General features: G+C 36.3%; 2 protein-coding genes across 3 annotated transcripts; one reads left to right on the top strand and one right to left on the bottom strand.

Annotated features, from left to right (window-relative positions):
- The first annotated feature begins 1,578 nt into the window (after positions 1 to 1,578).
- Positions 1,579 to 4,925, top strand: LOC106637751 (transducin beta like ebi). Its single transcript, XM_089593413.1, has 6 exons — positions 1,579 to 1,965; positions 2,310 to 2,597; positions 2,970 to 3,313; positions 3,392 to 3,736; positions 3,845 to 4,213; positions 4,364 to 4,925. The coding sequence occupies exons 1-6, from the start codon at positions 1,908 to 1,910 to the stop codon at positions 4,493 to 4,495; spliced, it is 1,536 nt and encodes a 511-aa protein (XP_089449539.1). The 5' UTR covers positions 1,579 to 1,907; the 3' UTR covers positions 4,496 to 4,925.
- A 463-nt stretch (positions 4,926 to 5,388) lies between these two features.
- On the bottom strand, positions 5,389 to 13,541 carry Cka (Connector of kinase to AP-1). 2 transcript variants are annotated; one of them, XM_014350633.2, is made up of 11 exons: positions 12,346 to 13,541; positions 10,176 to 10,279; positions 8,576 to 8,749; positions 7,719 to 7,893; positions 7,422 to 7,622; positions 7,199 to 7,319; positions 6,997 to 7,118; positions 6,733 to 6,911; positions 6,308 to 6,645; positions 5,916 to 6,227; positions 5,389 to 5,818 (listed from the first exon to the last, which is right to left on the bottom strand). In XM_014350633.2, the coding sequence occupies exons 1-11, from the start codon at positions 12,769 to 12,771 to the stop codon at positions 5,649 to 5,651; spliced, it is 2,322 nt and encodes a 773-aa protein (XP_014206119.2). In that variant the 5' UTR covers positions 12,772 to 13,541; the 3' UTR covers positions 5,389 to 5,648. The 2 variants fall into 2 exon arrangements, with proteins under 2 accessions (XP_014206119.2, XP_014206120.2); XM_014350634.2 differs by having other exon boundaries at positions 6,733 to 6,905.
- Between the last annotated feature and the right edge of the window lie 1,562 nt (positions 13,542 to 15,103).

Here is a 15,103-nt window from a genome sequence, read left to right as displayed (position 1 = left end):
GCCATTTAATCAATTATAAACCAGCCGCAACTTATTTTGTAGGTAAGAAATATAAATTTGACATTTTCTATGCTGTTTGCGGCAAATTTACAAATTATCTTTTATCTAAAAACTGACCTCCAAAGCCATACATATTCTACTCATATTATATGGCTTATAAAATTGACTGTATTTACAAAATATCAATACTTTAGACCTTTTACCATTAACTCATGGAAGCACAAGCAGTACAGGCCTTTAACTTCATAGTTTAAATAAACAGTTAACTTGTATTATATGTATTGTGTTACAGAAATCTTGAATAACGATTAAATACATACGTAAATTAATCAGTTTAAAAGAGACAACTGAAGAAAAAAGGCTTAAAAAGAAGCTTAGTCACACAAAGAGTCTCTTGAGAATGGTGCATTGGATTTTATTAAATAAAAAATACATTTATTACAGAGAAGTAAATTTTTAGTGTTATAAATAAACAAAGAACTCAACCTTCTCTGATTAAATGAGATCCAATGTTCGATTCTTAGGATACTGTTCGTGTGACTGTGCTTCTTCTTTAAGCCCTTTTTCTTCAGTTGTCTTTTTTAGACTGATTTGTATGTGTATATATTTGATCGTCATTCAAGATTTCTGTAACACAAATTTTGCTACGTACATATTACATAAGTTAACTATTTATTTAAACTATAAAGTTTAAAGGCTGTATCAGTTAATCGTAAAAGGTCTAAAGTATTGTAATTTTGTAATTATGATCGATTTTTCAAGCCATATAAGATAAGTAGAATATTTATACTTTTAGAGGTCAATTTTTGGGTAAAAAATATATTGTAAACTTGCCGCAAACAGCAAAGAAAATTTTAATTTTTTATTGTCTATCTATAAAATTATTTGCGGCTGGTTTATAATTAATTAAATGGCTCTACTGTAAATAGTATTCATTATTTGGATCAGCGCCATCTAGCGGTCTTTATTTTTTGGCCAAAAGTGGCTCCTAAAATTCTCAATTGGAGCTTTAGCGTTTTGAGCCATTTAGTCAATTATAAACCAGCCGCAACTCATGATGAAGCTATAAAATGAAAATAAAACGATACATGTGTTTTTGGCGGCAAGTTAACAATCTATCTTTTACTCGAAAATTCATCTTCAAAAGTATAAATACATATGAGGTCAATTTTTTGGTAGAAAATAGATTGTTAACTTGCCGCCAAAAACACATGTATCGTTATTTTTTGATTTTATAGCTCCATCATGAGTTGCGGCTGGTTTATGATTGATTAAATGGCTCTAATCCAAATTGCTCTGATTGAGAATTTTAGGAGCCACTAATGGCCAAAAAATCAAGACCGCTAGATGGCGCTGATCCAAATAATTAATACTATTTACAGTAGAGCCATTTCATTAATTATAAACCAGCCGCAACTGATCCTATTTATATAAAATAAAAAGTTGACGTGTTCTGTGCTGTTTGCGGCAAGTTTCTAATTTAGTTCCTGTCCGAAAATTGACCTCCCAAAATATAAATATTCTACTTATATTATGGCTTATAAAAATTTTATTTAAGTACCACACTACGGCAAGTACCAAGTATGTACCAAGTGCCAAATACGGTGGACTTTGTATTTATACAGGGCTACCACCAGACTAGAGTTATACACGCACAATACGGTTCAATAGTACATTCATACAGATCTTCTCTTTCTGACTACCAAATTTGTCTCTGATTTCGCTTTCGTATTCTGGTTCAAACTTGAAAGCGCAGTCGACGACATTTACAGAGTTAGGTACTTGGACAGTTGGACTTGGCTCAAACATAAAAAGAGAGCGAAGGACGAAGGACGCGTCGTTCGCGGGTATGTGTGTGCAATAAGAAGATGCTTTCATGAACAACGGTACACAACAAAACCAAAATCATGAGCTTCTCTAGTGATGAAGTTAACTTTCTCGTCTACCGTTACCTCCAGGAGTCGGGTAAGTTATACCATGCCAAGTTTCATAACCTCTAATGTGCTACTTGCCGATGCTCGATATTGTTGTCGTCTTTTCGCGTCTGTGTATATAAATACCTGTTGCATTTTATTATTTTGTTCATTTGTTGTTATAAAGTATAACTTAGCCAGGATATGTGTCAAGCTCCAGATACCGTTAATTTTTTTTTGTGCTCTCCCATTTCGCGTTTCAACAAATTTTAAATATTTGCCTGAAGTAGATTTGTTTTATTTTTTCAGAACCATTGTTAGACCTTTGTGTCATATCCAACAACCTTATTGTGTACAATAAACAATACTTATGATATCTTTCACTTTTGTACTTAGGATTTCAGCATTCTGCCTACACTTTTGGTATAGAGTCACACATTTCCCAGAGCAACATAAATGGTGCCCTGGTGCCACCAGCTGCCCTGCTTTGTATTCTTCAGAAAGGTTTGCAGTACACAGAAGCTGAAATCTCGATAGGTGAAGATGGAACGGAACAGAGAGTAGTGGAATCACTCTCGTTGATTGATGCTGTGATGCCAGACATCGTGGTATCCCGGCAGAACCAGCAAAGTCAGCAGAAACAGCAGATTACAAAGGATGTTCAAGACACAAATGGAGAAGAAGGTATGGTCATAATGTTTGTGCTAATGAAGGGAATGTCATTATACCTGGTACACCCTGGTTTATAAAAGTATACCTTTGTAAACCTCCTTCCTGACCAGGTAGATTAAACTTGTTTTAACATGTAAGATGTCCGACACCTTCAAAATTTTTTTTGCATTTTGGATTATTTTTTTACATGGTTTTAATTAAAGCTATTTTTAAGGCAAAAAAAGTTTTGAAATTTTTGAAGGATATCCAACAGTTTAAAACAAACACTTCTTCATGAGTTAAACAAATAAATTCACTTTGTCTTTATAAGAAAATAGTATTTTAATTCAGGATTAGTAGAACATAAATGGTAAAAAAAATATATATATATTTTTATGTAAACAGTTCCTGCCAGTGAAGGTGCAGACGCAAATAACAAAGCAAACGAAAGGCAAGAAATGGAAGTTGAGGATCAACAATCAGGACAAGGTGCTGGACCTAATGCCAATTCAGTCAAGATACCAGCAAGCAAAGCTACAAAATTATGCGGGCATGAATCAGAAGTATTCATTTGTGCTTGGAATCCAACCATGGATCTCCTGGCTTCTGGGTCTGGGGATAGCACGGCTCGTATCTGGGATATGTCTGGTAACTCACAGTCACCAAATCAATTAGTGTTGCGACATTGTATTCAGCGGGGTGGAACTGAAGTACCAAGTAATAAGGATGTCACATCTTTAGATTGGAATGTATGCTTGGCAATTTATATAATCAATTTAAACATTGTAAACATTTAAATCAATTAACACACATTTTTCGTGTACCAGTGCGATGGAACACTATTAGCGACGGGAAGTTATGATGGTTATGCTAGAATTTGGACAACTGACGGCAGGTTGGCGTCAACGTTAGGCCAGCACAAAGGGCCAATATTTGCTCTCAAGTGGAATAAGCGGGGAAACTATATTTTGAGTGCAGGAGTGGATAAAACTACGATTATATGGGATGCTGCAAGTGGCCAATGTACTCAGCAGTTTAGTTTTCACACTGCACCGGCCCTTGATGTCGATTGGCAATCAAACACATCTTTTGCTAGTTGCTCCACCGACCAATGCATCCATGTGTGCAAGCTTAACGTCGACAAACCTATTAAGAGTTTTCAAGGGCATACTGTGAGTTTAAAAAAATTAAAATTTGAAAATTGGTCTTTTAACTAATTTTTTATTGGGCCCTAAGACCCCTTGAATGAAATTAAATTTTTTTTTTTTTTTTTTCCTTAGAATGAAGTAAATGCCATCAAGTGGGATCCTCAAGGTAACCTGTTAGCTAGTTGTTCAGATGATATGACTCTTAAAATTTGGTCAATGAAACAAGATACTTGCCTGCACGATCTTCAAGCACACAGCAAAGAAATTTACACGATCAAATGGTCGCCCACTGGCCCAGGTACACAGAATCCCAATATGAACTTGACCCTGGTCAGTGCGTCCTTTGATTCTACTGTAAGACTGTGGGACATCGAAAGAGGTACCTGTATTTCTACTTTGACCAAACATACCGAGCCAGTATACAGCGTAGCGTTTAGTCCGGACGGCAAGTTCTTAGCTAGCGGAAGTTTTGATAAATACGTGCACATATGGTCGACGCAGGTTAGTATTGGAAAGCAAGCATTGCATGCGCTTAGCGTGCAAAACAGAAATGAAAATACGCTATCGTTTACGATGGTGTAATTTCAGGTGCAAAACATTTTTATTTTCAAACTGTTATACTCAAATGTCTTTATTTTATTTATTCCACAGGGTGGTCAACTAGTGCATAGCTACAAAGGAACCGGAGGAATTTTCGAGGTGTGCTGGAACAGCAGGGGAGACAAAGTCGGAGCTTCAGCGTCTGACGGCAGTGTGTTTGTCCTCGACCTTCGCAAACCATAATTTTGATGACAAAAAATTAGATTACATATTAACAATTTTTTAATTTACCTTCCCGTGATATAATCCTTTTATAAGACCATGGCCGCAATTAACTTTAAGTTTTACAAGCTAAACAGTTTTTCGTTCATCAATTTTTGACGCCTTTCATTTTATTGTCTCTAACAGTGACCATTTCGTAATTTTTAGAGGCAGTTATTGAATATGATTTTCTTGAAAATGGTCAAAAAAAATTTTTTATAACAAATTGTGTACATTGAAGTCAATTTATGTAAATTAACACATTTTGTATTTTACTAAAGAAGACCGTAGAAAATATGAACTGTCATAAAAATCAATAGGTCTATAAAATATGTTATTTTAATTTTAATATAAAATACTATTTTAAATCTATATATGTTTATTATTTCTAAACAGAAAATAAACTTTTTAATAAATATACATGAAATAATCATTGTACTTTTGTTTTGATGATTTCGTTTTTTTTCGCGTTACCCTCTAAGTTTAATAATAATAATAATAAAAATGATAATAGTAATAATATCATGCATGTATGTGTTTTTTTTATTAATGAACGCCCAGTGTATAATAGGAATTTCGAATGGATTTATAAAAAGTAACAAAAAAAATTTCATTTTCGTATTCAATGTTTTGTACTATTATTCATAAAATAATCCAAGGCACAACTAAGAGTTGTATGCACGTAATATCCTTGACTAAAATTCATTGTTTCCGTAAATAACAGAAGACGAAATCAGTGAACGATTTTAACGGCTGCGTTTGTTTTAACGAGGAATGGCAGATCGTAGTGTTATATATTTATATATAATATATGCAAATTCACATTCACACTGGATGCCTACCAACAAGTGATCTTTTTATTAACAAAAAATTGATTCAACTTGAAATAGTTTTAATTTTGAAAATTATACAATAATCGTACCTTATGCTGTGTATCTGAACATTTAATAAGGTATTTGTTTATTTTTCTTTTTTTTTTTCCTCTAAAAAGTTACTTCTATTTTTTTAATAATAATATCTTAATTTAAAACGGATTTGGAAGTGTGATGCGTACACGTAAATCTACAAAAAATATGAGTACAAAAACCATTAAATGACTCAGACCAAGACAGTTTGACCGATCTGATTTTGGTATTCACACGAATACTTTGGCGAGAGCATCGGCGCCTGCACTTGCGATAAATGGCCGCGAAGGATGAAATGCTACGTCTAAAATACTTTCATCAAACTTTTTACGATGTGCTGTTATCTCTTGGACACAAGTCTTATTATCCATATTCCACAACCTTATACTGCAATCATGACCTGAAATGAAAAAAAAAAGTTGTAAAAATCAAATAAAAGAGATGGACTTTTGAATAAAGTTTTATCGAATCAAATAACGATCAAGATATATGCTTACTTCCAGAAAGTAAATAAAGACCATTAGGATCTACAGCAAGACTAGTAACAGCGTCCAAATGCGCCACCATTGCGTGTACGAGGCTGGCGGAACGGTGATCATAAAAACGAATATGACGATCTTCGTTGGCCGCCACGACCAGTGAAAGTATGGGATGAGCCACAAGTCGATTAACGCCCTGAATTTCATTGCCCGACAATCTCGATACAACCACGCCTGTCTCGGCATCATAAATTACACACGCTTCTTCGTACGCAACGACCAGCTTGTGCGGCTCGTCTCTTATGAAATCTACCGATGTAGGATTCCTATCTGTAAGTGGTAAAAAAACAAGTTGACGAAACTATTTGATAAATCGTTGTTCTAAGCTGCGTAACATTAACAAAATGTACCTCGCTCAGATGTGTAAGTGTTGAGTAGCGGAACTTTGCTAGAGAGACTCCAGAGCTTGACGGTACCATCCGCACTGACAGACAGCAGTTGCGAATGAGAGTGGCACATGCTCAAGCCCCAAACGGCGTCCGTGTGTCCCGTGAACGTTTGACTAAGCAGACTAGGATCGTACGAGTCGTAAGGATCTATGTTAGCCGGCGGTAGTGTCCAACAGTGTATTTTGCTGTCCAGTCCGCCGCTATAACAGTGACTTCCCGTGTTGTCCATCGCTAAACATAAAACAGGCCCTGTGTGCGACCTAAATGTGTACAATGGTTCTACATCTAATGATGCTGACCTAAAAGAAAGCAGAATCAAGTCTCACACAAATATGTCTCAAGAAGAGTTTTTGCATTTAATAAAGAATATGTCTTTTGATGGATACTTTTTTGCAGGAACAGTCTTTTGAAGATTCCATAGTTTAAGTGTATGATCATCGCTTCCAGTTATTAAAACTGGCTCCGTTGGATGAAAAACGAGTGCTCTGACACCATCGAAATGCGAACGTAGAGTATATTTTGCGTTCCATGATTTTCTAATTGGTTCTTCATTATTTGCCTGTATCTTGGAAAATTGCAGGAAAAAAAAATTAACAATAAAAGAAATAACATCGAAGAAAGTACAAATAATTATAAAAAGACTACCGTACATCATATGCTGCTTCGGCATCATTATTGACAGTTAACTGAGCTAATTCACCTAAGCCCAATGACGATCCACTTTCTTGGCCAGGTCGTCTGGGATCCGATTGCATTCCTCTATGAACTGCATCTAGATGGATAAAAGTTTTCACGTATATAAAAAAATCATGCTAGGTGTTGAACCACGTGGATTTAAAAAATACAACTTACTCCAATCACTAGTGTCCATATCTACGTGTATAATTGCTTCTTCATGTTCCGTTAAAAGATTCAATTCGTTTAAAACTTCTTCCGCTTCTGCGTCAACATCTTCTCCTAACATAATAGACGTCTGCCAAAGTAAAATGTATAGAAAACGATTAGTAATGCAAGCTAATATATTTAATTTGTAACTAGCCAACTATTAATTAGTCAAATTGTTTTGTTACTGAACTGCGTTAAAGTCATTGCTGTTGAAAATGATGTTGTCGCTTACTTTATTTTGCTTAGAGTCTGTATTTGAGTCATAAATCTCCTCTTCACCGTCATTTTCGTCTTCTTCAATGTCAATATCTGTATGGGCAAGAAATTCGAAATTCGCCATCACAGCTGCTTCTGTTTTCATAATCATAGCCTCGGCCATACTTGTCGGACGCTGCAAAAGTTTTTATCATTTTAAATAAACACGCGCAAAAACAATGTACAACAAATTCGCATAATTGTAAGAATATATTGTATCTTGATCATTTACACAGACTCCCGCGGATGTACGAAGCTTAGAGCTTAAATTACAGCGCTGATTTCCTGTTAAACCTTGAGTATTTGTTTCTTCTGAGTCAGTGTTGTTATTCAAACCGAGTAGGGACTTTACCCTGTTTGATCGTACATCTATTATTGTGTCAGTGTAACCGATTTCCTGTAAATACCTGAAAAAATTAATTCATTGAATTTAAATCTGACTCCTAACGTGTGATATATTTTACTAGCTAAAAAATGTAATTACTACGAAAAAATAATTAAGCCCGACAATCTTCATAAGTGAAATCTAATTTTGTACACATTCATTACGTAATGGCGCGAAATCAGTATTATCAAGATACACGACTAGCAGCTAAGTATGTACACACATTATGAGATATTAAACTACCTTTACATCGTTTGATAAAAACAAAGCATCTGTACGTTGAATTACATCCACGCCTGTTTTCAACAATAACCTTATTACCTACTCAATAACCAGATCATTTAATCATCAAACACGAAGAGTAATATTAATACTAAAAATGAAATATTTATGAATCAATGAAAAAAATCATTAAATGCGAAGAAAAAAAAAAAAAAAAAAATGCAATAAATTTATACAATTTTCGCACAAGTATCTCCGCGAGAGCAGCTATGTATTATTTGAGTTAACGTAACATTAGAGTTCAAATCAACGCTCTGTTAGACGCATAATAAAATTCTCTTTATCTCTCTAATCGAGTACGCGTATACGAGTAAATGTACAAAACTGACGTCACGTGATAGCTATTAATCATGAGATACTTAAGTATAAAATTTTATGGTATAGTTATAATATTTATAAAAAAAAAAAAAAAAGGTCCTTACTGTCTCAACAATTGTCGTCCTTGTCTCCAGCTGATGTTATTGACAGACGTAAAGGGCGCCTCGTTGTCGGACAACTGACTCTCGGTCGTCGCGCAAATACTACCCTCCTCGAAGGGCTTGCCGTCCCCCGGTATAATCAGGTCCGTGCCGTACTTCAATTTGTGATACTTTGCCCTGGAAAAATGCATTAATTAACATCAGCTTTCCCTCGAGATGGGTACGCGCGTGCATAAAAAAACGTCTTGATTTTTCGATTTCCTCGACAACAACTACGTAAGAGTATCGACAGAGATAGTTTTTGCATGGGTAGATACTGTTGGGAGGAGGATCTGTAATAATAATCAGATACGTGCGGTAACGCTTTCTTCCCTTTCTCCCTATACTGTTTCAACTGTATTTTTTCTAGCGTAACGAAAAGTTGAATGCTCCTCTTGTGCGTCGCAAGTGATTTTCTATTGACAAGTTGAGCAGGCTCGAGCATAGAGTTAAATTTTTTTCTCTTGGAAAGTTGTGAATCCAGGAATGAGTAAAACAAAAATCATCGCAGACAGAAGATATAATTGATTTGCGATACCGCAGAAGCGTAGGTATATATTAGTGGGATTTCGCTTTTGGCGGTGTTTGGCGGTACAATTAGATGTATACGATGTGGGGAAAAAGAAAAAGCGAAGAAAGTCTAAGATGGAAAAGCAGCGATACCGAATGAAAATGAGAGTATATTTTATACTGATTATTATCGGCACGGCCACCCGCAATAGGTAATTTGCCGAGCAAAGAAATTAATTTAATTGGTTTGCGCTGAAAATTTCACTTGTGCTCATCGAGCGTGCTATTCCGCGTTTTCGCGTAATAAGTGAACCTTATAAAAAAAGGACTCGCAAAGCGAAATCGCGCAATCTCGTGGGTGAGGATATTTTTTGTTCTCAATTGCTATTTCTTCGGGTTGTTCAATAATGTGAAAAAATTTGTTCCAAATATTTGGTGAAACTAATTCAGTGCCAATATCACGTACACCGTCATTATTTTCCAAGTGATATATACGACATTACAAAGAAACACTCGGGGAAGAAAGATAATAAAAATTTCGCAATTATCAGTTCAAATTGCATTCAACGATGTTGAATAGTATTCATCTTTATCGGTGAATCAGTGAATGGATTAAAAAAAAAAAACAATATAATTCCACTTAGACTGTTAAAGTTGGCGTTTATGATTACACAAAAGGACTGAAATGTAAATTTACTCTTTGAAAGGCTGTACGTGTATGGAGGGGGGAAAAAACCGGGGTACAACGCAAAGTTAAATAGGGATTTCTACCTTTATTATTTTTTTTAATGATAACGGTGGCAAACTAAATGTAAAAAGACAACTTTATTAAATTATTACTTTGCAGCTTTACCTGGAATATACTGAAATCACTTTATCTATTTTTTCCGACGAGGAGGAAAAAAAAAAAAAAAGAAAAAAAAAGCTGATCACAGTCACCTATCAATACCGAGTCTGACCAATAAAAAAGCAAGCACTGTAAGGACACGAGCTCACAAAGCATGTATCAGAGATGTACTAGTGATAATATTATCGTTGGAATTATTGTTTGTACCTTTCCTGTTTGAGCGCAAACTCCAGCATTTTGATGCGCCGCACGAGATCTGTCTTTAGGTTCTCCTGGCCCTTCCTCTCGCCCTGCAGGAAAGCTATTCTCGCCTGAAACACACGTTTACGAAGAAAAACAAGTGAGTACACAGGGGTTGCATCATTAAAAATTGAAGGATATTGTTGCGGCTACGTGCACACGTGCAGTGCGCAGAGTGTAGTATACTATACATAGCGTACACGTTCATTCACACACATGCGAAACATAAAAAAAAAAAAGTCGATGAACTGCTACTATATGCTCGTCTACTCTACTCCTATATGTGCTTCAACTGAAGTTAGTACACACGAGTCGCGGGGAGAGTTTTATGCCAATAATCATGCGCGACGCAATACCTTATACCCATATAAGTATAACTAACACAAGCGCAAAGTTTCGATCGCCAAGATGACGTGGAGAGAATCAAATTATATTGTTTCGAATATATAATCAGCCGATGGTGTGTGTACGTGTATTACTTATTTATCAAGTTCCTATTTGCTAAGGTTTTCCAGGAGCCACTGTTTCGTGGTTGTTGTTTTTTTTTTTTCATTGGTGGTGTTGATTTTAAATAGATGGGGGAGGATAGGGGCTGGTTAACTAACGTCTGATACAGGAAGAAAACCATTTTTTCGGCATTCTATTTAGAATTTGCGTGAAGCAGCGTCTGTTTGCTCGGAAAGAAAGCACATTCTTTTGATTATTTAAAGTTCAAATCGATACCCGGTGTATTTCGCTGATTCCTGGAGCGCAAAGAAAAATATATGGAGTGCAAATATTACTAGCGGGTATTTCTCGTGAATCATTTGTGGTTTTTCATAAGACTATCGAAACGAATTGTAAAATGATGTTTCAGCTAACATTTTTGCACTGGTTAGTTTTTTTTCCAACTTGACTTTGTTGTAGCTCTCCTTTTTTTTCGATTTTTTAAATATAGTTGTTTAGGCTTTAACCGATTATTTATAGATCTTAGCACATTAAACTTTAATGATTCTAGTGAATTATTAACTTTACACGTAAGAATTTATAATAAAATAGCTTTGTGAAGAACAATTATTTTTATGCTTGAATTCCGAGTAAGATGTTCTAATATTAATAGAAATGTTGGTGTACGCTTTTTTTTTAATTTTTCTTCCTCATTTAAAGATACATGATGCTATTTGTAAAGTTTATTTAAATACAGTTACAATCACAGTGAAAGATTACCATTGCTTTTGCTAAAAATTGTTAATACTTGAAAAAAGCGAGTGTTTGAAAATAGTACCTTAATTATTCATTACTCAAAAAGATTAATCAATAGTTCTGTACTTCTTGAATTCATTCTGTAATCATATTGAAAGCTAGTAAAAAAAACCTTCTTTCTTAAATTCATTAACACTTGGATTTGTCAACAGCAATAACCACTTGGTACAACTCAACTGTACACAATAAATTTTGTCATAGATCAAGTATATTGCATGTATTATATATTTAAATATTTTTAATTGATTATGCAAACTAAATGAAAAATAAAAAATGTTTAATAAGTCTTGAATTTCTAAATTAAATAACTACAACTACAATAACAATAGATTCAAGAGTAGATTACGACCAAACCATTTAACTTAGTGGAACAAAAATATATTTGCATAACATTATTGATTGAGTAACTGATTCTTGAGATTGTCTGCTATTTTAGTAGCACATTGTTTGAAGCGACGTACTGTATTGCGGACCTTTAATTGACACTAATGAACTAAAGCAGTGTCAATAACGAAAAATCGACACTCAGCAGAAACTTTTGAGAACCATAATAAAAAAAAAAACATAATGACCGCTATTTTTACTTTTTTTTACCTACGTTGTACATATGTACGTTTATCTTGTTCCAAAACCCCAAATAATACAAATTGAGTGGCACTCTGGCCAATAAATAGGTACTAGGATCAAAAATAATAAAACACACAGCAGTGGCAGCTGTCTGATGATAAACTGTAAACCAATAATCACACAAGCTTTTTTCTGCAGTCTGCAGTAGAGCTGGATATCAACATTACCCATCAACATCAACAATAACAACAACAACAACAACAACAACAAAAATAAAAAGAAGGAGCCGATGCACGTACAAGAAATACACAAATACACAGACACACACCTGAAACTCAGCCCGGTCGAGCTCCCACTGGGACCTCTCGAGCTCGAACCTGGCCCACTCGTGTTGCAGATAGTGCAGGACCCCGGGCATCGTGTAGTGTAAGTTCTGCTCTTTGCTGGGCGGCTGGCCTCCCACGATGCCAGCAGCTGGGCCACCAGGACCCTGAATATCGGTATCGACGACGACGACGTTTGAGTTAGCCTGGTGCTTGTTGTTCGAGTTAAGGGAGACGTTGATGCCGCCAATTGAGGGCAGACCGACCCCAGCAACGGCAACGCCGCCACCGTTGTTGGCGCTGCCATTGTGATTTTGCTGGGACGAGGCGGCGGCTGTCGCTGCTGCTGCTGCGAAGGCTACGTTCGACGGGGCGTTGATCAACTCCTCCATCCTACGTACGTGGACGTTTTTGTTGACGGGTACCTTCATTCACATCATTTCATGGTACGGCAGCCATTACAGCACCTTTTTCTCCTCCTACTCGGGACCTTATACTCGCGATTTCACTGGTATACTTATTCACTTATGTTGGCTGACTGTAGGTGCTGCTCCTCTGCTTCTGCTATTTTGACACGCGCACACCCCGACGACGACGACGACGGCGATGGCGATAACGGAAGAGGTAAGATGTGTGCACTATATACTGTATATGTATAGCAAGCAGAGCAGCAGCACGGGCGCGCACACACGGCGACGGGTGTATAGGAGTGCAGGGGATGGATGGGATATATACACACGGAGACAACAACGAACAGACAGCAGCAGACACCAGAAACAGGCTTTTTTTTCAACTATGCCTGTTAGTATATTTGTTAATTATAGGTGTACAAGTATACGTGTATTATACTTAGAGGCACAGTTCCATTGTTCAATGCTCACTGTTATACTTGAATTGAATCTCTGCTAAAACTATGTACCTAAGACTGCAGCTACTGCCTGCAAGTGCCAGTGCTTGGGCTTGCAGTAAGTAAGTAAATGTATCGCGTACAACGTACAACTCCTACAAGCTACAAGTACACAGTCTACACACGAACGAACGTGAACTGCAACACATACACACATACACTCGCGCACTAAGCTAAGCAAGAAGCATTAGCAGCAACGCTTTTTTTGTTCAATCACAGTTGCGAGCATGCAAGGAGCAGCTTAGATCATAATAGGTATACATCTTCAGTTGTTCCGACACTTCCGTCTGTTCCCTGCAGGTATCCTGGTTTGTTCTGCTCAGGTTCTGCCGGTTATGTGCGCGCTGCGCTGCTCACGGCGGCGCGCTCGCCGCTCGCTTCTCTTCTCCTATAGGTATTTTCCTCTCGCGGACGCGGAGTCGGTGGAGTCTCCTCGACTCGGCTCTTTCGTCTATCGTTTTCGTCGATGCATGAGCTCTTATATCTATATATACTTTTACACGGATAAACACACACAAGAAGTCAAGTACGTTAAAATGGTTAAAATAATACGTTGTATGTACCTACACATGTAGGTATTGTATTGTAGCCTACAATTTGTAGGTACTATGGAACGCCGTAAATGGAAACTATGGTTTTTGTGCAAATAGTCGCCTACCCTCAAATCGATGATACTTATTTAGCGGCTCCCTTTCTGATGCTAGTGATGCTCCACCACCACCTGTACCTAAGATACATTTGTGAACTGACTCTCAGCTCTCAGGGTCCTTTTGCTTCGGAGTCTGGAGTCCAGACTCTGGACTGGACCAGGAGAGCAGCTGCTGGTAGTTCTGCTACTGCACCAGGAGTCCCAAGTACTAGAATCAGTTAGAGTTGCCTCTTGGAAAAAGAGCTAAAGACAGCACAGATTGGGGCTTATTTTTTTACATTTTGGTGTATCGAAAATGTAATCACTAAAAAGTTGAAGTCCCCAAAAGATTGAAAATTTTTTTTTTTTAAACTGGCGTTTTTAAATACATTTATTTAAGCGCGTTACAGACAAGTACCAAAATAAATTCATTTTTTACTCAATGGGCAATTAAGCCTTATTTGCTGATGTCTTTTTTTTTCGACCTAAAATCAGTTGACGAGTTGACAAGTAATTGTATACCATGATGTTCGGAAAAGAATAATCCATTTCCAATATTGTACCTATAGTATTTACTCTTTAAATTTTTACTATATTGAAAATTTCAATGGAATCATCATCCATGTAAGAATAATTAATATATATTGGTTCAAATTTTTTGTTAAAGGAAAAAAAAAGATTATATGAAAAAAGTACTTAGTACTAATAAGTACTTTAGTACTAAGACTGCAGCGCTGTGTCAAATCCTCAAAACCAAAATCCTGGTTCCGGGGTTCAGGATCCGGGCCATATGACAACCCTGTACATTGGTTTTTACACACGTTTCATTTTTTATTCTGGTCTTTGACGTTACGATATAAAAAAAATCTCACATCCACGGACAAAAAGTTAGTAACATAGACCCTAGAATTAACGTGACAACTTTTTATTATTCTACTTCGGAAAGTTTGGTAAGCTTAACTCGTGGTAAATATAAGAGTTTTGATCCAAACGGATGAAATATCGATTTTTGGGGCAATTTTTCGTACAATTCATGAAATCCGTTTTACTGAATACGAAGGAAAAGAACCAACTCAAGTTTGTCGCCCGATCGATGTGCATTAAGTGCAAGTGCTTATACAATGCTTTCTCGACCTTTTCTTTGAAATAAAACTTTTCAACTACCTAAGCGATTATTTGCGCAAGTATTGAAGTTTGCCTAGTTCTTTTCAAACTAAGTATACCTTAT

The sequence above is a fragment of the Copidosoma floridanum genome, unplaced genomic scaffold (genome assembly GCF_036245765.1).
Source record: "Copidosoma floridanum isolate Cflo_tuat_1 unplaced genomic scaffold, Cflo_Japanese_pri ptg000019l, whole genome shotgun sequence".
Lineage (NCBI taxonomy): Eukaryota > Metazoa > Arthropoda > Insecta > Hymenoptera > Encyrtidae > Copidosoma > Copidosoma floridanum.
This window is presented reverse-complemented; position numbering and strand designations above follow the sequence as displayed.